The sequence below is a fragment of the Garra rufa genome, chromosome 19, assembly GCF_049309525.1.
Source record: "Garra rufa chromosome 19, GarRuf1.0, whole genome shotgun sequence".
Taxonomy (NCBI): Eukaryota; Metazoa; Chordata; class Actinopteri; order Cypriniformes; family Cyprinidae; genus Garra; species Garra rufa.
This window is the reverse complement of record NC_133379.1, coordinates 24,131,833-24,156,794: the sequence shown is the minus strand read 5'-3', so window position 1 is coordinate 24,156,794 and position 24,962 is coordinate 24,131,833. Positions and strand designations below refer to the sequence as shown.

General features: G+C 32.8%; 1 protein-coding gene across 1 annotated transcript in view; it reads left to right on the top strand.

Moving 5' to 3' along the window:
- The window catches only part of LOC141292015 (glutamate receptor 4-like), a 36,713-nt gene extending 21,917 nt beyond the window's left edge, over positions 1-14,796 (top strand). The window contains exons 5-8 of the mRNA XM_073823992.1: positions 2,800-3,047; positions 6,822-6,936; positions 12,192-12,329; positions 13,003-14,796. Of these exons, the coding sequence (XP_073680093.1) occupies positions 2,800-3,047; positions 6,822-6,936; positions 12,192-12,329; positions 13,003-13,167 (666 nt within the window). The 3' untranslated portion in view covers positions 13,168-14,796. The remainder of the gene's footprint in view (positions 1-2,799; positions 3,048-6,821; positions 6,937-12,191; positions 12,330-13,002) is intronic.
- Positions 14,797-24,962: the final 10,166 nt, after the last annotated feature.

Genomic DNA, 24,962 nt, shown 5'->3' with positions numbered 1-24,962 from the left:
AGATACAAACACACTATTCCGAGAAAAAATATATCAATTATGGAAACCCAGGTTTATATATGAGACTTTTTTTTCTCAGAATTATGAGATACAAACTGAGAAAAAGTCATAATTGTGAGATTTAAACTCTACAAACACGTAATTCTGAGAATAAATAATGGAAACCTGTTTCTGCCACTGAATAAAAAAAAGATTATTGCTACTTTTTATCTCACAATTCTGACTGAGTTTACATCTTCTGATTCTGACTTTTTTCTTGAATTGTGAGATATAAACTCACAATTACGAGTTATAAAGTCATAATTACAAGATATAAACTCACAATTCTCAATTTCTCCCATATCTGAGGGAGAAAAAAGACTGATATTTTCTCAAAATTGCAAGTTTATATCTCACAATTCTGACTTTTTTTTAGAATTGCGACTTTATTTCTCAGAATTGTGACATATAAACTAGGAAAATAGAATTATGAGATATAAACTCGTAATTGCAAGATACAAACACGCAATTTTGAGAAAAAATAAATAATTTATGGAAACTCCACTGAATAAAAAAACTAAAAAAGGAAATTGCCAAGTTTACATCTTGCAATTCTGACTTTTTTTTCTGACAATTATGAGATATAAACTCGCAATTGTGAGAAAAAAGTCAGAATGCAATTCTGACATTTTCCTCAGTTAATATCTGACTTTATATGAGTTTTTTCCTCCAGAATTGCAAGAAAAAAGTCAGAATTGTGAGATATAAACTCGCAATTGCGAAATACAAACAAATACATTATGGAAACCTGTTTACTCCACTGAATAAAAAAAAATATATATATATAAAAAAAGGAAAATGCAATCTCTCAATTCTGACTTTTTATATATCTTTTATATATTTTTAATATCTCACAATTCAAAGAAAAAGTCAGAATCGTGAGATACAAACTTGTAATTGCGACATACAAACAAGCAATTCTAAGAAAAAATGAATGAATTATGGAAAACCGTTTATTGCAAAAAGGAAAATGCAAATTTTTATCTCTCAATTTTTGATGTTTTCTGGCAACTGTGAGTTTACATCTCGCAATTCTGACTTTTTTCCTCAGAATTATGATATATAAACTTGCAATCGCAAGAAAAATTCTGAATTGCAAGTTTATATCATGCAATTCTGTAATTTTTCTGTTTATATCTCGCAATTCTGAGAAATAAAGTCGCAATTCTGAGAAAAAAAGTTAGAATTGCAAGATATAAACTTGCAATATTTCTCCCTCAGAATTGCGACTTTATTTCTCGCAATTGTAAGTTTATAACACGCAATTTAAAAAAAAAAATTCTTGCTATTCTGACTTTGTAACTTTGTACTGTAACTGTAAGTTTATATCTAACAATTCTGAGAAAAAAAATCTGAATTGTGAGATATAAACTCGTAATTGTGAGATACAAACATGCAATTCTGAGAAAAAATAAATAAATTATGGAAAATTATGGATTTTTTTTTATGTCTGAAGTCTGGCATTTTTCTGGCCTTTTTCTGGCAATTGCCTTTTTTTAATTTATTCAGTGGATGTCAGAAAAAGGCCATTTTTGACTGGCTTTTTTCTAAGAATTGTAAGATATAAACGCACAACTGCAAGAAAAATGTCAGAATTGCGAGTTTATATCACGCAATTCTGAAATTTTTCTCAGTTTATATCTCACTGGCTTCATAACTTGTAACTAAGTTTATATCTAACAATATAAAAGTCAGAATTGCAAGATGTTAGTTAACTTGTAATTGTGAGGAAAAAAAGTCTCTGACAAAAATTACACTTGAAAAATATATATATACTCTACAATCATTCGCAATTTATAGATTCATTTATTAATGAGCATAATTAATTAACAATTAATAAAAAAGCCAGAATTAAAAGATAAAGTCGGAATTTCCTTTTTTAGTTTTTTTTTTTATTCAGTGGCGTTACTTTATTTCTTTATTTTTTCTCAGAATTGCATGTTTGTATCTCACAGTTACGAGTTTATATCTCAAAATTCTGACTTTTTTCTCAGAATTGTTAGATATAAACTCACAGTTAAAAAGTCGCAATTCTGAAGGAGAAATACTGCAACTTTATATCTCGCAATTCCGATTTTTTTCCTCAGAATTGCGACTTAATTTTTCAGAACTGCGAGATATAAACTGAAAAAAATGTCAGAATTGCGTGATATAACCTCGAAATTCTGACTTTTTTCTTGCAATCGCGAGTTTATATCTCATAATTCTAAGAAAAATAGTTGGAATTAAGTGATAAAAAGTAGCATTTTCCTTTTTTCATTTTTTTTTATTCAGTGGATGTCAGAAAAAGGCAATTTTTTACTGGCTTTTTTCTCAGAATTATAAGATATAAACTTGCAATTGCAAGACAAAAATCTGAATTGCAAGTTTACATCATGCAAATCTGACATTTTTCTCAGTTTATATTTCGCAGTTCTGAGAAATAAAGTATATCTCTCGCAATTCTGACTTTATAATTCATAATTGTGATTTTATCTCTAACAATTCTGAGAAAAAAAGTGAGAATTGCAAGATGTAAACAAGGAAAAAGTCATGACAAAAATTACACTTGAAAAAAAAAATATATATACTCTACATTCACAATTTCTAGATTAATTTATTAATGAAAAGAATTAATTAAAAATTAATACTTTCATAAAAATCAACAATCCCACAAGGGGCCTCAACCCCAAGGCTGAGAACTTCTAAACTGCAATTAAGTGACTAACAAATCATCTGCACACTTCACTGCCTTTTCTACACCTTTACCCCAACTTTCAGAGGTCAAAGATCGCCGTTTATGAGAAAATGTGGAGCTACATGAAGTCGGCCGAGCCCACGGTGTTCACTAAGACCACTGCGGAAGGAGTCGCAAGAGTGAGAAAATCCAAAGGGAAGTACGCCTTCCTGCTGGAGTCCACGATGAACGAGTACACGGAGCAGCGCAAACCCTGCGACACCATGAAAGTGGGAGGAAACCTGGACTCCAAAGGCTACGGGGTGGCGACGCCTAAGGGCTCACAGTTAAGGTGGGTGGAGTAGTATAACAATATGTCACGTGTTGTTATGGTATTCCACCTTCCCTGGCGTGCCTATTTCTAGTTTTCTCTTTCTTTTTGCTTTTCTCATGTGTACTTGTGTGCATATAAAGGTCTTGTATATGTAGTGCTATATGTTTGTTTTTTCAATTTTCATTTTGTTTGGGTTGTTTTTCAATGTAGCCTGAAGCAGGTAATTTCAAACGGATGCATGTATGCTAATGCTCCTGAATTTTTGAGATGAAATGTTTGAATGTTTAACAATGAACATTTATTTTAAGGAATGGAGAAGTGTGTGAATATCCTGCCTGGTTTGATGCTTGCCAAATCTTTTCCCCCACTTATACTAGACACTTAAAACGCACTACAAGTACAGTAGCATGAACCGTGTATAAAAAAGGTTGAGAAGAGTCAATTACAGATGACGGTAGCTCCCGGATCAGCCATTTTGTTGCGGAGTTACTGTGGTCTGTCTGACTCTTCTCATGACACCGGGGGGAAAGAGCGTCTTCCAATGGCGTAACAGCTTTTCTCCTGCTGTTTTGATGTCGGATCAGTGCAGGAGATTCACACGTCTTCACGTCTACAGCACAGTGTCCTTAATGCTCTTCTTTCTCTTCCCCTCCTCAGCTCAGATGTGTCTCACTACATTCTTTCCCTGTCCCGTTTTTTGTTCCTGTGGGCTATGTGTTTATTAATGTTGCATTCAGGATAAACTGCATTCAGGATAAACCTCTCTTGAATCATTCCTATCATGTACATTTTAACCATTAACTAGATCAGAGAGTAGCCAGATTAGATTTATACGATGGAGTCCAAAAGTCTGAGACCATACCAAAAATAGATTTACCGATTAGTTGAAGTATAATTTTTTTTAAATTATTTATTAATTTATTTTCAGTTTTATTTTATTTAAAGTTTTAGGACTTCAAAATTTAAAACAAATGCATTATTATAGTTATTACATTTAAATGTATACATTTTTAAAAAATGATTTTACTACATTTATCAATTTTGTAAGTATTTAAAATTTTAGTTAATTAATTATTTGTTTTTTATTCTTTTTTAAAACAAATTGTTGGTATTTTGAAAACAAAAGTATTTTATTAGTATTAGTATTATTATTAAATATTTATTAATGTGTTTATTCATTTATTTAAACTTATGAATTTTGTAAATATTTAGGATTCTGCACTTTATTTATGAGTTTGTTTATTGTTATTCAAAAAAAACATAAATTGTTGTTTAAAATTGTTATTATTATTTATATAATTATTATTTAAATATTTATTAATGTGCGTATTAATTTACATTCATTTTACTAAATTCATGAACTTTGTAAGTATTTAGGATTCTACACTTTATTTATTTGTTTGTTTATTGATATTAAAACATAAATTGTCCGTATTTTGAAAACAAAATTATTATTATTACCTATTTATTATTTCATTTGTATTATTTAAATATTTAATAATGTGTTTATTAATTTATTTAAATTAATTTAACTAAATTTATAAATTTTGTAAATATTAAAGTAAACATGAATTGTTATTGTAATTGAAAATAAATTGTTAACTATTATTATTATTAAATATTTATTAATGTATTCATTCATTTATTTAAAATCATTTGACTAAATTTATTATTTTTGTAAATATTTAATATTATGCACTATTTGTGTTTATTGATATTAAAAACAAATTGTTGCTATTTTGGAAACAAATTTGTTATTATTATTTCATATTTATTTAAATATTTATTAATGTATTTATTAATTGATTTAAATTAATTTAACTAAATTTATGAATTTTGTAAATATTCTATTTTTTAAATATACTCTATTTATTAGTTTGTTTATTGTTATTGAAAACATATATTGTTGGTATTTTAAATATTATTATTATTATTATTAAATATTTATTAATGTTTATTAGAGTTTATTCAGTTATTAAATTAATTCATTAATTTGACTAAATTCATGATTTTTTTTAAATATTTAAGATTTATTTGTTTATTTATATTAAAAATATAAACTGACAGTATTTTGAAAACAAAATTGATATTATTAATATTTATTATTTAAATAATTATTCATGTGTTTATTCATTTATTTAAAATATTTACGATTCTTCGCTTTGTTTGTTTGTTTATTATTACTGAAAACATAAATTGTTGGTATTTTGTAAACATTATTATTATTATTAAAATATTTATTAATGTGTTTATTCATTTATTTAAATTTGTTTGACTAAATTTATGAATTTTGTAAATATTTAAGATGCTACACTTTATTTGTTGGTTTATTTATTCATTGTTATTGAAAACAAATTGTTGCTATTTTGAAAACAAAAGTATTATTAATGAATTATTTATTAAATATTTATTAATGTGTTTATTCATTTATTTTGAATATTATATTTTGATATTTAAGATTCTGCACTTTATTTATTTATTAGTTTTGTTTGTTATTCAAAACATAACTTGTTGGTATTTGAAAATATTATTATTAAATATTTATTAAGTATTTGACTAAATTGATTCATTTTGTAAATATTTAAGATTTGCACTTTGTTAATTGCTATTGAAAACAAATTGTTGGTATTTTAAAACTAAAGTATTATTATTATAAATATTAAATATTTATTATTTAATAATTTATTCAATATGTATTCATATGTTTATTACTTGCTTATTTAAATTAATTTGACCAACAATATATGAATTTCGTAAATATTTAAGATTCTGCACTTTTTTGGTTTGTTGTTATTGAAAATTGAGCTAGAATTTTGAAATTAAAAAAAAAAAGAAAATAATATTATTATTTATATATAAATATTTAATTTACAATGCTTTACATATTTTTTGCACATCTCAAAAGCCCAGATATTCTTGCTACTATTGAAGCATGATATGCTAGTTATGATTTTGAATGTTTTTAAATCATGCTGAATGTCACAGAGAAACAAATGGACTTGCACAAGTCCTAAGACGTAAGACTTTCATGTTTATATTTCAATTCAATATTTTACACCGACCGTACTGATTTTCAGTGAAAAATCAAATCAAAACATTACCCCTGGTCTTCTAGACTTTTGGACCCCATTATTTGACATAGCAAGTTCGTAAAATAACATTAATTTATATGATATGCTTACCTTATAAAACATTATCTACAGAAGTATAAGCATTCAGAGGACTGCAGGGAAAGGTATTATCTGGTGTTTAGGAGCAGAATTGCATTGCCAGCTCTCTTGTGGCTGAGCCAAAGGTGGGAATGCAGGGGTCTGGGGAATAGGATCAAACTCATTCAGCACTTTCAGAGACTTAAACCCTCAGTGCTCATTTAAACTGTCTGTAAGCAGCATATAGGGAAAGTAACAGGCATTCAATATCGTGAGGTCCCTCTGCGCATCTCACAGCAATATTGAGTGCATAGTAAAGCGGGAGTAAAGTGAGGACGAGAAATAAGGGTTGGGGAGGGGGGTTTAAAGCAGAGAGCGGGTATTGATTTTTCCATTCCTCCATCTGGAGCTGTGTAGTACGGGTAGACAAATAAGGCCAGTGTAAATTAACATGAAAACAGGAAAAGAGAGGTTTGTCCTCCGTGGTTTGGTGTTTTAGTGTTTTCAAAGGGGAAGTAGGGTGGGAACCGGGAAACTAATCTATAGAGCTTTCCACCCCTTTCTTTCTTAATTTAACCTGATTGGATTCTGCTCAACTATGACAAACTGCTGCTACTGACAAACTATGTTTTATCGTTTCAAGAAGTGCAGTTAACCTGGCAGTTTTAAAACTGAATGAACAAGGCCTGTTGGACAAATTGAAAAACAAGTGGTGGTACGACAAAGGAGAGTGTGGCAGCGGAGGAGGTGGTGAGAAGGTTAGCCACTATGTCAACCAACGCGGGTAAACAGTTTCCTCTGTAACGGGAGCATCTGCCGGGGCGCAATCGCATACGTGACCTTCATCCTGACCCTGTTTTAGCCTGAGGAGAGAGAGAACGCAATTACTGTCAGAGCACAAATATTCGCCCTGAATACTGGGCAGAGATTCCCTCGCCGCTCTTCTGTCATTCATCATGTCGCCCATCGAGGAATTATTTCCCCTTTGAAATAGTTGCGGCTTTTTACCTCCAATTTCTTTAGTTGCTCTTATTCTTCTCCTGAGGCGCATCAGCTGCATTTTTATAGGAATGCAGAGAACATTCATTGTCTTTTGAAAGATGCCGCAGTGTCGCATTATGATTATGTATTAAAGACACGATCCAAAGTCAAAGGCAAAGAGAGTTTTAATGAAGTAAAAACAAAAACTAACAAAACAAACTTGATCTAAATTAAAAAATACAAAATTAAAGAGCAGGTCATATGTTTTTTTAATTGTTTTAAAGTCCCCTACAACAGATTTAAATGCATCTAAGATCAGAAAGCATTGTAATTTTTTAAATATACATTTGTCAATGATTTCGAAACGATTTGTTCAAGCAGTTCTGAGGAAAATGTCTGTAAACCCCTCCCTTATATACGCCTACTTAGCTCTGATTGTTCAGCTGGCCAAACCTGTCGTGACTGGCACAGAAAGGAGTACTTAAACAAGTACTCTAGCGAAGTCCAAGGTTGTTTTTGATGTCTGCAAGTAGAAGCAACCCCAATTACGTCATATTTAGCCCCTGGAATGCAAATTTACCAGGGGAACCCCGACAATAAAGCGTGTATTTTGCACCCCGGAATGCGATTTTCAACTAGTTTTGCGTAGCGATTGGGTGAGTTTTGTTGTGAAAACCTGGCAACCCTGATGCACCTTTATATAAAACAATAATATAGTGCTCCAATCCATTCTTAAAATAATGACATAAAAACGTTTTGTTTAACGCTTACATGCATACCTCGGGTCTTTAGTGACCCGGGACGTCATTCGCTACCCTCTCCCTCCTTCATTTTTGAAAGTTAGACATCAACTTTACTAGTATTCCTCAATCTATTCATTATAAACAATATAACAAGAAAAAAACTATAAAATTTCACAGTTTAATAGACAATAATGACGTGATGTTTCACTCATAATTACCGCAGGCATAAAACAAAAGAATATCATCAGCAAATATTGAACTGGTTTAAATGGCTATACTGCAGAACAATTACTGTATGGCATAAAATATAAATGTCCCTGTCATTTGATGGTGGATGTGGTGAATAAGCTGCCAGGGATCAAAATATTGATTTTTAAGTCATTGAAAACAATAGTTTTTGCAAATATGGTTGAGATTGCGATATGAGCCGGATGCTGAATGTACTGTGGAAGTTCGCTGTGACAATGACGCCGATGTTGCAATCATCTGCTTAAATTGAACTCTTCTAAGTTTCAAAAGATAATGAAATATGCTTTATTTTATTCTTCAGTAACTGTTCTTAAAATTTCAAGATAGTTTTTTTGCTATTACAGCTGTTAGAGATCCATCCATGTTTCATATATAGATGCGGGTTGCTAAAGCGAATTGTGCCTACAGCTCAAGTTTAGCTTCTAAACTGTAAACACCTAACAAAACAATAATGGTGGATACGTTAGCCAATTGCTAACTGATGAAACAACACAGTTTGTAAACCAAAATATGTCTACATTCTTTATTATTAAACAAAGTAATTAGAACAACGACAGTTTACATTAATCGACACATTCTTAGGAAATAGTGGGTTCACAGCGAATTATCAAATTGATTTCAGCAAGACAGTAATATTGTGGTTTACCTGGAAACCTAAAGCTGCGCTAGGTATACAGTACATCACATATTAGCACAAAAAAACTAGATATTTTGAGCACTTATGAAAATGCACATAACGTATCAATCGTACTTACAGGTTGTGGTTAGGAAACGCTTGTTAGTCCAAATAAATAATATTAGAAGCCAAATAAGATCCTCTGTAAGCAATCCTCTGTAAAATGATGAGCACACAACAAAAGGTTCGAACTCTATTGCTGTGGTATCATGGAAAATTTTAATTTTAACAACTGATTCTTTACATTATCATCATTCTGCATTGAAAACAAACTTGCTTTCACAGACCCCCTAAAGCAAATGAAATTGAAACAAAAAAAATTCATAACTGATTTGACCTTAGTTAAAGGGATATGAAAAGATTGCTGCCTATGGTATATGCCAATAGTTGTGGTTTAACAGTAATTGCCTCCAGCGTTGGTAGAGAACAGGCCGTGGCAGTATGCGCCCGTTACCCAAAGCGATGGAGCAAGGTCCCGTTCATATGTCTGTGGCTCTAGCGCCAGGCCCTAAAACCATGTTCCCTTAAACGGAGCACAGAGACATGTATCACGACGGGACCCTCGGCTCGGTCACTTTGCCTGTGCAACTGCTGTGTCAGCTGTTATGAGTGAATAACATAAAATAACATGTCCTATGATGTTATTTATGTTATTTGTGTTACATTCCTCTGCGCGGTTGAAGAACCCCCGTAAACCTTGCCGTTTTGAAACTGAGTGAATCAGGCATCTTAGACAAGCTGAAAAACAAATGGTGGTACGATAAGGGCGAGTGTGGACCCAAGGACTCGGGAAGTAAGGTCAGTCTCCACAAGTCTGGGACCATCACTGTTGTCTAATGCTCAGTGAGGCAGAAAGTCACCAGTATCTAGCGCATGCTCATCTGTAGGGAGATTTCAGATGTGCACCGAGAGCAGGATAGTTCCAGCATGCCCTGCTTCTCCATACTAAATGTCTTCTGTTTTTAATAACATACCTAGTACCTGAGAGGAATGGAAGTGACTGGGCTTTTGAAGGTATCCTAAATTCAATCTGGTCTCATGACAAAATCGTACATGGGGGAACTTTTTCGCGAGACGCGAAATACATACCAATCAGTGCATATCACTGCAGTTTCCGAAAGAAATGAGGCGGTAAAACAGCAAGAACTTTTAGTCATTTTCGTACACATTTCTGAGTACACCTCCAAATGTTTTGCTTTTCAGTGTTCTTGACCTATCAGATTATGCTACAAACACTGTATTTTTAATACTGTAAGAGTAGGTGTATACGACAGGTAGCACAAATAGGGCATAACAAGCTTGCTCGGTAGTTCAGCAGGCACGAAGCTGGACTTAAGAAGTGGAATCCTTAGGTACAAAAGCATGATGAAAGAGCTGAAAGATGAGAGATCATGTACTCATGTATTAATTTTTTAAATTTAAAATAAATGTAATTTTAAATATTAATTTATTTACCTAAATGTGACTACATTGAGTAAATATTTACATTTTAATTAATTATTTATTTGTTTATTGTTATTACAAATATTAATTGTTGGTATTTTGAAAACACAATTATTATTATTAATAATAATTAATATTTATTATTTGTTTGTTAATTTATATTTAATTTATAATTATTCATTTGCCTAAATTTATGAATTTTGTAAATATTTAAGATTCTGCACTTTATTTGTTTGTTTATTATTAAAAACATAAATTGATGTTTTAAAACAAAGGTATTATTATTTTTATATTTATTAATGTGTTTATTAATTTAGATTAATTTGACTACATTTATTAATTTTGTAAATATTTATTCATAATATTTTTCACTTTATTTATTTATTTGTTTATTGTTATGGAAAACAAATTGATGGTATTTTGGAAAAAATATTATTATTATTAAATAATAAATACATTTTATTAATGGGTTTATTAATTTATTTAAATTAATTTGAATAAATATGAGTTTTGTAAATATTTAAGTTTCTTGACTTTATTTGTTTATTTATTGTTATTAACACATAAAATGTATTTTATTTTATTGTTGAACACTCTTTTAGTGCCACTTAGTGGACATTTCTGTTGGAAACTGCAGTGATATGTATTATTAGTACTAGGGCTGCCCCCTAATAGGCAATAAACACTCATCTGTCATTCATCGACCTCAAATATGGCTTTTCATCTAAAATATGTAAGTAGTAGCAACTCACTAGTACGCACACTGCATGACAGATGGAGGCGCCGATGTAGTCTTTTGCTCTTAAAATACTCTGTCATTTTTGGACATACAGATAAAAGTAATACATCTTTCGAATCTGTAAAGACTGAACGTTTATTTTTTGTGCACTCAGAATAACAACAAAACATTGTGCTTTTGTAAAATATTGAAAGCAAACCGGATGCGCTTTCTGCCATCTTGGTCTCTGTGAACTTGAGTGTGAAACTTAAAAACTTTGTGTATACTTGCCTTACAGACATGAAAAATATATCTATAGAGAGTGAAATGTCTGCATTCAAATAAAGCAATTCAAATGGAAAACAAATATTCTCAGATTCTGTAATCCGTATGAAACATCCACTACTGCGGAGATGACAAGTCAGTGTCACTGACATAATCTCTTAAACTGAAAACAAAGAAAGCGTTACTTTATCAATAAATTATTAAAATGTCAATCCAGTCTCCTTGCTGTTTTTCCCTGACACATTCAGAATGATTATATCTGCCGTTGTGCTGTGGCAAGCTTTTTTGCATGTGCTTATTAGGCTATGTAGGCAATTAAATAATCATTATTATGATTTATATGGTTTCTTAATAAATTAATGCCATCTAGTTGACCAGAATCTTTAGTCGAGGACAGCCCTAAAAACCCTAAACGTTCCCCCAGGTATGTTTTTGCCATGAGACCAGGTTACCTACATTTATTTAACCCAGTGTACCATTGCATGACAATACAAGCAAGCCCGACTTTTGTGGAGCGAGAAACACGTCACATGTGGAGATAAGCTAGAACACAGTAAGAAGTTCAAATCCTGTCTCACTGTGTAATTGGAGCTAGCGAGAGCTCAGCCGAAAATTAAAAATGAAAACATCTCAAGTAATTACATACTAATTGTCACCTTTTAAATGCTGTCAAAGCATCGATGCCTGATAGGAGTCGCCTCAAAAATATCAGCTTTTCAGATTAGCCTGCAAGCGAAAGGTTGATTGGGAGGATATGAATTGATTTGTCTGTAAACTGTGAATGTGTGTGAATGTGTTTTGGTAGCGAGTAGAGTCGTAGAGTAGTGCTCTGAATGTGAGCGTGCAAGTGTACGCGAGCTCCGCTCCCGCCACATTAACTTCCTGTCTTCTTGTTCCTTTCCTTCCTTCCGCATCCAGGACAAGAGCTCACAGGCCCTCAGCCTCAGTAATGTGGCTGGGGTCTTCTACATTCTGGTCGGGGGCCTGGGCCTGGCCATGCTGGTGGCCCTCATCGAGTTCTGCTACAAGTCCCGAAACGAGGCCAAGAGAATGAAGGTGGAACAGTCTGAACGTCGCCCCTCTTCCTCTCCTCTCCCCAGTCCCGTCCCCCTCCCTAGCCCCCATCCTTCTCCCGGGCCCAGTCCCACCCACAGCACTCAGAGTTTAGCCACATATAGAGAGGGTTACAACGTCTACGCCACTGAAGGAGTAGAGATGTAGGAGGTCAGATGTACGTAGGTGCCCGGCAGTCGTAAGTGGAGCTCCTCTGTTCTCGCTGCCGTAGCTTGCCGTGGTAAAGCTTCTTGTGTTTGTGACGTCCTTGTTCTGTCTCCTCCACGTGTCCTCCAAGTCGGAGACGTGCATTCACATATTTGCGCATGCTGAAGATCGAGGTACCTGGACTGTACACGTTTGTAATCACACGCCAGTGCGGTAACCTCTCTTACCGAGTAAAGAAGAATAGCTAAACCAAGCTTGAGATGATCATTTCACCCTAGGCATAGTCTTCAAAACCCCCTAGTTGTGAATTTCAAGTAATCTTTGGCTCCAAAGGACTATGCCAGATGCATTTAAGACGCTTCATCGCTGAACTGTGTCATATTCTGGTGTTTTGTATGTGCTTGCTGATAATGTGCATTCATTCAAATAATGACGCTCTGGCATTTTAAGTATGCACAGCTGACTCCTGTTCTCTTTGTTCCCATGTTTCTTTTCTCTCCGGACGCAGCTCACCTTCACCGAAGCCATGCGGAACAAGGCGCGCCTGTCCATTACGGGGAGCGTGGGCGAGAACGGGCGCGTCCTGACTCCCGACTGCCCGAAGGCTGTCCACACCGGCCCCTCTCTGCGGCAGAGCTCCGGACTGGCTCTGGTGTCGTCCGACTTGCCGTGAAAACCAAAAACGTTCAAGTGCCTTAAACTCCACAAGACCGCAAAACAGACATCAGAAAACCGACCCTACAGCAATGACGCCACCAAGCTGAGCGATCGTGCCGACACGGTAGATTTCGAAGGGAACCGAGGCCCCCGACGGCTTCACACACCGGGGTAGATACTACTTGTTTGGAGGATGGTTATCGCACAGACTTCTGTGTTTCCATCATGTACATTCAAAGAACTCGTGCTGCCTTTGAGGGTGAAGCGGGTGGGAAGAAAAAACAGCAAACTCAACTGAATCTCGGTAGCTGTTTGGCAAAAAAAAGATCTGCTCGTTCTAACACTCTGCCATAACCCTCGCCAAACCGAAACGCCGCATCTCGACATCTTAACATAGCTAAAATTGGGCATTTGTTTGCCCGAGAGGGTATTATTAACATGGATATGGTATTAATGAATACTTATTAAATAAACTGTGAAGAAGAGTTCATATATATATATATATATATATTCTATAAAATCATACCTAAAGTAAATTATTTACATTTTTTTGTAAATAGCAGACTGTACAACTCGCTTGCTTTTTAACGAATTTGTAAATAGCCAATTCTGTAGTGGACAGAGTGTAATTCTCTTTTTAAACCATCTGTAGAAAAAGGATTTCATCGCAATAATGATTAGAAAACGATTTAAAAAAACACATGAAAAAGATTTGATATATGTAGATGTACTTCTATGGATTTAATAACATGGGCATGTTATCAGTGCCAGTGACCTATGCGCCCATGATTCTCGGGAATGTGGCACACACCCTCAGTGCATCTCAGCCGCTGCTCTTTCCCAAGCCATGCCCTGCATAATCACTGTGCAGTCGTAGACCATGGTACCCTCTAGACTGTTTTGATTTTTTTCCACAGAAGCATATTTATTTTTGATTTATGTGACTACTGAAAAAAAGTGAGAAGTATTTAAATGTTCGTCCATTCATTTTAGAGCAGACGTCTTTATGAATGATATAACGAAATCCAATCGGACGAGAAACGAATCTAACTTAACCGCGCAAATGTGTATAGAAATAGAATAGAAGTGTTCAGAACACCGACCGCCTCTGAAGACACTGTTTGTAATCGTGAGAGCCATGGTCAGAGTCCAGCTTTGGCCTTTTTTTTATGAAAAACACTGTGTAACCTCATTCAGGCCTTCAGCATGTTCTCCAGAAAACTGTAGCAACGGACATCTGGACGAAAGGACACTACATGGACAGTTTCAAAGCTTCAGGATACTATACTGATCAGTCTTTTACCGCCCAGTTCTGTTTAACTTGCATTTGATCTGAAAGTGCAATTTATGATCCCTCCTGTTCCGACGACCCCTAATTACACGTACTTTTACTCAAGCACACATTGTTTTATCCTCTCTGCCTTCTCTCATTCTGTCTCAAACACACACACACACACACACACACACACACACACACAATGATCCTGATGCATATTGAAGATGTGTGTGGAGAGTGGCATTAGGTTTTTTCCCCATGGTTTCTAATGCTGTGATTAAAGTGGTGTCCTAACTAGGTTAATATGTTAAAATTGTAAATATTTATTTTGATCATTTTTTAGTAAAATATTAATGGATATGAAATGGCTCCTCTGTGTCTTTATTTGGGTTAGTTCACAGCAAATCGCAGCAAAAGACATCTAAATCAAACAAGTTCTTTCAAAAATGAAAATCCTGTCATGATTTACTCTAATGTCAATGTTATATATATATATATATATATATATATATATATATATATATACTGTATATGTTGAGAACCAAACAGTTTACACTCCTCAATATATAGAATGTATCCACTTTTTCTTTAAATGTGGAAGTCTATGGGTGAGACTTCATGTTCATTATCCACTATAAGGAAAACAACGTGCAGTAAACGGTAAAACATTTTGGACTACTACGACAGTGTTTTAGTGCCATGTTAAAAAAAAATTGTTTTGACTTTATTCTCGAAATTTTGACTTTATTCTAGAAACATTTTGAGTAATTTTGACTTTATTCTTAAAATTTCAACTTTATAATCAAAACATTTCGACTTTGTTCTCAAAACATTTAGATTTTATTCTTGTCATTTTGACATTATTCTCGTAATTACAACTTTATTCTCTAAATATTTAGACTTTCTTCTCGAAACATTTCAAATTTATTCTCAAAACATTTAGATTTTATTCTCATAATTTTGACATTATTCTCGTAATTTCAAGTTTATTTGCGAAATATTTAGACTTTACTCTCGTAATTACAACTTTATTCTCTAAATATTTCGACTTTATTCTCGAAATTTAGACTATTCTTGAAACATTTAGACTTTATTCTCTAAACATTTCGACTTTACTCTCTGAATTTGTTATTCTCTAAATATTTGAACTTTATTCTCAAACATTTCGACTTTATTCTCAAAACATTTTAATTTTATTTTGACGTTATTCTCGTAATTACCGCTTTATTCTCAAAATATTTCGACTTTATTCTTGTAATATTTTGACTCTATTCTCAAAATTTTATTCTCGAAACATTTCTCGTAATTACAACTTTATTCTCTAAATATTTAGACTTTATTCTCTAAAATTTAGACTTTATTCTCAAAACATTTTGACTTTATTCTCAAAATATTTAGACTTTATTCTCAAAATATTTAGACTTTATTCTCAATTTAGACTTTATTCTCAAAACATTTTGACTTTATTCTCAAAATATTTAGACTTTATTCTCAAAACATTTCGACTTTATTCTCAAAACATTTAGATTTTATTTTGATGTTATTCTCGTAATTACAACTTTATTCTCAAAATATTTAGACTTTATTCTCTTAATTTCGACTTTATTCTCAAAATATTTTGACTTTATTCTCAAAACATTTTCTTTACTCTCGTAATTACAACTTTATTCTCTAAATATTTCAACTTTATTCTTGTAATTTCGACTTCATTCTTGAAATATTTCGACTTTTCTCAATTGCGACTTTATTCTCAAAACATTTTGACTTTATTCTCAAAACATTTCGGTTTTATTTTGATGTTATTCTCGTAATTACAACTTTATTCTCTAAATATTTCGACTTTATTCTCAAAATTTAGACTTTATTCTTGCAACATTTCAACTTTATTCACTAAATATTTAAACTTTATTCTCGAAACATTCTGACTTTATTCTCATAATTTTTATGTTATTCTTGTAATTACAACTTTATTCTCTAAATATTTCGACTTTATTCTTGTAATTTCGACTTTATTCTCGAAATATTTAGACTTTATTCTCGAAATTTAGACTTTATTCTCAAAACATTTCGACATTATTCTTGTAACATTTCAACTTTATTCTCGAAACATTTAGACTTTTCTTCTTGTAATTACAACTTTATTCTCAAAATATTTTGACTTCATTTTCATAATTTTTTACTTTATTCTTGAAATGTTGACTTTATTCTAAAAATATGACGACTTTAATCTCATTATTTCTTTTTTTCTTTCTTTTTTTTTTTTACATGGCACTAAAACACTGTTGTAGCACTACAGACCAGTCTGCTCATCATCAAGATAATGTTTTAAATTATATGGTAAAACACACGTATTTGCAATATCAAAATTTACAAATGGTCACGCCTGCTCTTATGGGAAGAAAAAGGTGAATACAAACTAGAAAATATAGCATAGTTGTTTTTCATCACATATACATATGATACATACAGGAACTAGGGGCAAGGACGTTCGATCCAGTGACACTGAAACAGAGTGACACATTCTGACAGGAAGAAAACAACTTCTTTTTAGACTTAAGTACTTAATGACAGTAATTGTTCCTTGGAGAGGAAAGAAAGGCATTACAGGCTGTCTGCATCAATATCCACGCAGAAAGCATTAATAAAAACCTCAATGCATGTGGTCATGATGATGCATGACCAAAAAAGATAATTATTTTTCAGGGACAGCATTTATTCATTACTTAGAAATGTTATTCAAGTTTGCATTATTAGTTTTTTATTTGTATAATTTATCATTTTTCTTTTGAGAATAGTATTATATGCACTTATCTTTGAAGTACACTATCTTTAAAAAGCAGATAGCAAAAATGACCATGCCATGGAGGGTCACTGAAAAACAACACAAAGCACTAACATTACAGTAAATAGTCTGATTTTCTTCTCCTACAAGAACCTTGCAGAAAGGGGAAAGCAGTACACGACGGGAATACAAATAAATATTGCAGGAAAACAGCGGTTGGTGCTCAAAGCCTAAATGCCCTCCTATAACAGATGTTGGTACATATGTTAGAACACAGACAGTCACGCTAATGACCTTGAGGACCACAGTGCAGAGCCCACATTTCATGTCTGTTTATCTTTAGGGTTTAGCCTCAGAATCGTAACATTGCTAATTTACTTTTTTAATATGTTTCATAGGTGTTTATACTAGGACAATTCATCTAGCGATCTCTAGTGATATATTAACCAACCCTCAAGGTCAAATAGGATGAAAAGCTGTGAGGAACCTCAACTAAATATGGAGTGTGCAGGAATGTCAATGGTTTGTGCGCGCTCTAGTCACTCACGCAATCAGTGAACATGAATGTGCAGTTTTTACATTAGCTATCTGATTCTACCCGTCAGTTGATGGTGTAACCGTGTTGGTTTGGTTAGAATATTTTGAATATTATAAAACCAGTTACTCTGATGAACATTTAAAAGATTACCTGACATTCGGGAAGGAATATAGGTTTAGAAGAGCAAACTGACATACATTAAAAAAATGTGGTTGTCATGTTGTATTTATTTATTTATTTTATAATGTTACTTACATTTTTTAAAGCTATTTCAGTTCAAGTTTAGCAAATGTAAAAAATTGTGTAATGTGATAAGTATGTACACTGCTGCCGTGAGTAGTTTTGCTGCAGTATAGTATTTTTGACGTAGTTTTAAAAACATTTATAGTTAAATTAAATAAAGTTCAATGATTATTTACACTAGTCTATATAGTGTTCATTAAATGGTGAAGCAGCATTCAATTTCAAAACTTGAACAATGAAACCAGACGGACATTAAGTAACTTACTGATCTACTATTTAAGATTCTTCTTCTCAACATGCTAATCATGTAAAAAAAAAAACGTTATCCAGATGCTAATCATATTAACGACATGATAATCATGCTAAAACATCCTAACAACATGCTAATCATGCCCAAACATGCTAACAACATGCTAATCATGTCCAAACATGCTAACAACATGCTAATCATGCCCAAACATGGTAACAACATGCTTGTAATGTTGAAACATGCTAATAACATGTTAATACCATGCCAATAATGCTAACGAGATGCTTATCTTGTTAAAATATGTAAATCAAGCTAGCAACATGCTAATCATGTTAAAAATGCTAACGACATGCTAAGCATGTTAAAAACATGCTAATCATGCTAAAAACATAAAAGCAACATGCTAATCATGTAAAAAAACGTTATCCAGATGCTAATCATGTTAACAACATGCTAATCATGCTAAAAACATGCTAATAGTGCCCAACCGTGCTAACAACATGCTTATAATGTTAAAACATGCTACTAACATGTTAATACCATGCCAATAATGCTAACGAGATGCTAATCTTCTTAAAACATGTAAATCAAGCTAGCAACATGCTAATCATGTTAAAAATGCTGACGACATGCTAAGCATGTTAAAAACATGCTAATCATGCTAAAAACATAAAAGCAACATGCTAATCATGTAAAAAAACATTATCCAGATGCTAATCATGTTAACGACATGATAATTATGTTAAAAATATGCTACTAACATGTTAATACTATGCCAATAATGCTAATGAGATGCTAATCTTGTTAGAACATGTAAATCAAGCTAGCAACATGCTAATCAAGTTAAACATGCTAACAACATGCTAAGCATGTTAAAAACATGCTAATCATGCTAAAATCTAAACTTTTAAACTTCAATCTTTTACAACTATTTTAAACTTTTAAACTACTGATCTACTTTTTCAGCCTTTTCTTCTCAACATGCTAATAATGCTAAAAACATGCTAACAACATGCTAATTGTGTTATAAACATGTTAACAACATGCTCATCATGCTAAAATCTAAACTTTTAAACTTCAATCTTTTACAACTCTTTTCAACTGTCAAACTACTGATCTACTATTTCAGCTTTTTCTTCTCAACATGCTAATGATGGTAAAAACATACTAGCAACATGCTAATAATACTAAAAACATTTTAACAACAATGCTTATGTTAAAAACGTTAGCAAAATGCTAACCATGTTAGCAACAGGCTAATTATATTAGAAAGGTGTTAAAACATGTTAATCAAGCTATCAACATGCTAACCATGTTAAAAAATGATAACAACATGCTAAGCATGTTAAAAACATGTTAATCATGTTAAAATCTAAACTTTTAAACTTCAATCTTTTACAATTATTTTAGAACTTTCAAACTACTGCTCTACTATTTCAGCTTTTTCTTCTCAACATGCTAATAATGCTAAAAACATGTTAACAACATGCTAATCCTGTTATAAACATGCTAATCATTCTAAAACATACTAGCAACATGCTAACATGCTAATAATACTAAAAACATTTGAACAATGATGCTTATGTTAAAAACATGTTAGCAACATGCTAACCTTGCTAGCAACAGACTAATTATATTAGAAAGGTGTTAAAACATTTTAATCATGCTCAACATTTAACGACCGACAGGGAACTCAAGAAACAAACAGACTTATAAAGACAGACTAATTGATAATACACAGGTGAGACAGATGACGGTGATTACACAAACGAGGACTAAACCAAATGATAACAAAATGACAGGGGGAAGATAAATGGGCAAAACCAAAGACATGAACAGACAGAACTGTGACACATGCTAAAATCTAAAAGTTTAAACTTCAACCTTTTACAACTATTTTGAAATTTCAAACGACTGATCTACTTTTTCAGCTTTTTCTTCTCAACATGCTTATCATACTATTGACATGCTAATTATGCAAAAACATGCTAGTAACATGCTAATAATTCAAAAAACATTTTATTAATAATGCTTATGTTCACAACATGTTAACAACATGATAATCATGCTAGCAACAGGCTAATTATATTAGAATAGTGTAAAAACATATTAGTACCATACTAATCATGCAAACATGTTAATTATGCCAAAACTGCAAACAACAGGTTAGCAAAAGGCTAATCATGCTAAAATATTCTACCAACATGTTAACATGCTAATCATGTTAAAACATGCTACCAACATGTTAACAATATGCTAAACAAAATGCTAGACACATGTTAATCATACATGCTACCATGTGTTAATTTTGATAAAACATGTTAATCAAGCTAGCAAACATGCTACTCATGCTAATCATGTTCAAATCTAAATTTTTACAACTGTTTTGAAATTTCAACTACTGATCTACTATTTCAGCTTTTTATTCACAACATGCTAATCATGCTAAAACATGCTACCAGCATGTTAACAATATGCTGGACAACTACCATGTGTTAATCTTACTAGAAACATGCTAATAAATCTAAAAACATGTTATTAAAAACATGTTAGCAACATTTTAATCATGCAAACATGTTAATTAAGCCCAAAATGCCACATGTTAATCATACTAACATGCTACCATGTGTTAATCTTGTTAAAACATGTTAATCAAGCTAGCAACAAGCTAATCATGTTAAAAAATGCTAACGACATGCTAAGCATGTTAAAAACATGCTAACATGCTAATCATGCTAAAATCGAAACATTTACAACAGTTTAAAACTACTGATCTACTATTTCAGCTTCTTCTCAACATGCTACTAATGCCAAAAACATACTACCGAGATGCTAATCATGCTTCATGTTAATGACATGCTAATAATGTTAACAACATGCTAATCATACTAAAAACATGTTAGCAACAATGCTAATCATTTTAAAAACATGTTAGTCATACCCAGAAATGTTAGCAACATGCTAACAACATGATAATCATGCTAAAACAAGTTACCAACATGTTTATAACATGCTAATCATGCTAATGTTCATCTTAATGGTAATCGGTCATGCTAACAACATGCTAATAATGCAAAAATCTCTCTAAACTTTCAAACTTCAAGCTTTTAAAACTGTTTCAAACTCTCCAACTTCAAACTTCAATTACAAACTTTACTCATCTAATTACAAAAAGGAATGCTAACTTCGTCTATTGTATACTGCACATTAAGTATACTACAATGCATACTTAGTTGGGGTAGTATGGTATTGTTATTCCATAAACACACAGTTAACATAGTTACTGCATACTTCATACAAAGTATATACTACAGTATATACTACAATGCATATTTAGTAGAGGTAGTATGGTAGTATGTTATTCCAAAAACACAGTTACTGCATACTTCATACAAAGTATATACTACAATGCATATTTAGTAGAGGTAGTATGGTAGTATGTTACTCCAAAAACACATAGTTACTGCATACTTCATACACAGTATATACTACAGTATATACTACAATGCATACTTAGTAGGGGTATTATGGTAGTATGTTATTCCAAAAACACATAGTTACTGCATACTTCATGCACAATATATACTACAGTATATACTACAATGCATACTTAGTAGGGGTATTATGGTGCTATGTTATTCCATAAACACACAGTTAACATAGTTACTGCATACTTCATACAAAGTATATACTACAGTATATACTAGATATACTACAGTATATACTATAATGCATACTTAGTAGGGGTATTATGGTACTATGTTTTTCCATAAACACACAGTAAACATAGTTTCTGCATACTTTATACAAACTATATACTACAGCAGGGGTGCCCAACCCTGTTCCTGGAGATCTACCTACCTGCAGACTCTAGTTCCAGCCCTGCTCCAACATAGCTGTCTGTAATTATCAAGTTCTACCTAAAAGTTTAATTAGCTGGTTCAGGTGTATTTGGTCAGGGTTTGAGCTGAACTTTGTAGGATGGTAGATCTCCAGGATGGGGGTTGGGCACCACTGTACTACAGTATATACTACAATGCATACTTAGTAGGGGTAGTATGTTATTCCATAAACACACAGTTAACATAGTTACTGCATACTTCATACAAAGTATATACTACAGTATATACTACAATGCATACTTAGTAGGGGTATTATGGTACTATGTCATTCCATAAACACACAGTTAACATAGTTACTGCATACTTCATACAAAGTATATACTACAGTATATACTACAATGCATACTTAGTAGGGGTATTATGGTACTATGTCATTCCATAAACACACAGTTAACATAGTTACTGCATACTTCATACAAAGTATATACTACAGTATATACTACAATGCATACTAGCATGGTTTTAAGTTATTCCCTATTGTAGGGCACAGGTGTAAAATACAGTATGCTTGAAGTAAAGCCATTTAATACAATCATGAAGTAATACTAAAGCAAAAACCTTCAACATAAAATCTAGGAGCCGATGTGTTCTGTGAGTTATATATTGGTTGATGGTAATGCCCCGTCTCGCTTTGAGCTCATCTTATTTGTTATCATGCTAAAAGGGTTCTTAATGCCTCTCGACATCCCTGTCATGAAATGTTTGTACATTATGCTAAACGCTGTCACTGGCCGCTCCACAATAAGGCACGTGTTGGGGAAACAGGAACTTGCTTGTGACAGACTGTGTCCGATGTCAGATTGGCTGTCATGTCGCGTTAGGCCTTGACTGTTATGAGTGGGCAGATAACAGTCCTGTCTAACCCCTAACCTGTGTTTATGAGAAGACTGAACACCTTGTGTGTATGTCTGTCATCACACAGACATTGTAGTCTCAGATATCAGACACTTTTGCTTTGTAAGTTAAATAGACTAGCCTTAAACCAGGTTTGATGGCTTAGATACCGGTCCTAGCTAAGATGGTCACTCAGTCTGTACCAGTTGAAAGTGCACAGAACCAATTTAAAACTGTCAACAGATCATTTAAGCCAGGCTGGGAGACTAGAAGATCAGCCTAGGCTAATTTAAGATGTTTTTGACATCTTTTATAAATGGTGATTCGGTTTCGCAGGCACGTCTTATGAATAATAATGTTAAATAATAATCTTTTAAATAATTAATGTTACACATTATGTATATGGGCACTTACTATTTAGATTTCCTTCTTTGAAGCACAATATCATTCATGCTAGAGCCGCACCCGCTTTCTCCAAACATAACCGTTGGCTGAAATGCATCTGAGGGTGAACTGACGGTCCTGTGTCTGTCAGAGAATATGCTCGCAATAGCTTGAACGTTATTGCCCCCGTGCGGTCAAATTTAAAACAACACGTATTTTTGTTGATGACAGTTTTATTTAGTATCATCATCAGTACTACTATTACAATTAGGTTTTGTTAATTCTCCTTTTCTTCATTTTTAGTCATTATTATTATTACAAATATTTCTGTACAGTTTTTTTTACTATCTTAATCCGATATTGGCAAATGGTTGTCAATTTTTTTTTTTTTTTAACGCGGAAGCCGTTTTCTGTAAATGTGAAAGACTGGTTCATTAGCCGCTGTAGAAAAATAGCGAGAAGAATAACAAAGTGCAGTAAAGGTAAAACTGTTTGCATTACAAACCATTATGTGTTCATAATTAAGATAATATATTAAAATTATGTCAATAAGCAAAACAAGCTGTTTTGTACAGCTAAAAAATGGCTGCAAACTGATAAGAACAGAAGCTTTACACGTTTAATTTACAAATGGCCGCTCCCATTCCTATATACTATATATACTTTATGGTAATTTTGTGATGATTTTGCCATCTATCTACAGAGCCTTGCAAAAGTATTCATACCCCTTCATTTCTTTTTCATTCACAAATTCATTTAATTTAATTTCTGCCTTTTGTTAAACTCTTTTAAATCACTTTTCACATCAGTATACACTCCATGTACCACAATGACAAAGCAAAAACAGAACTGCCACAACTTCATACATTTTATTAAAAATAAAAAACTGAAATAAGTAAACTGCATAAGTATTCATACCCTTAACTCATTACTTACCTGAAGCACTTTTACAGCCTCAAGTCTTTTTAAGTATTACGCAACAAGATTTGCACATCAACATTTGGCAATTATCTGCCATTCTTCACCTCTCAATCTCTGTCAACTTGGATGGGGGCTGGCAAACATTTTCAGGTTTCTGCAGAAATTTTTGATTGGGTTCAAGCCCAGTTTTTGGCTGGGCCACTCAAGGACATTCACAGAGTTGCGGTTGCTTAGAATCATTGTCCTGTTCGAAGGTGAACCTTCTGCCCAGTCTGAGTTTCTGAATGCTCTGGACTGGGTTTTCATTTAGGCTATCTCAATATTTTGGTGCATTAAGCTTTTTTACTCTGACGAGTCCCTCAGTCCCTGCTGCTGAAAGAAGGCTGCTACCACCACAGAATCTTGTTTCTCACAGTCTGAGGGTCCTTTAGGTGTTTTTTTAGGTGCTATCTATCGCTTTGTATTTTTAGGTTTTAGTTATTTAGAATGAAAACAGGATATTGAACATCCTGAACTCATCCATAATTGTACTTGATACACACACTTTTTCAGTTTAAAGTCTGTTTACCTAGAATTCTAAGAATCCATTACGTTTTAAAACTATGGTAATTGCATTTCATTTCATGCCACCTTTTATTCTGAGGTTTGATGATTTATAAAGCACCCCAGAACAATGATTTA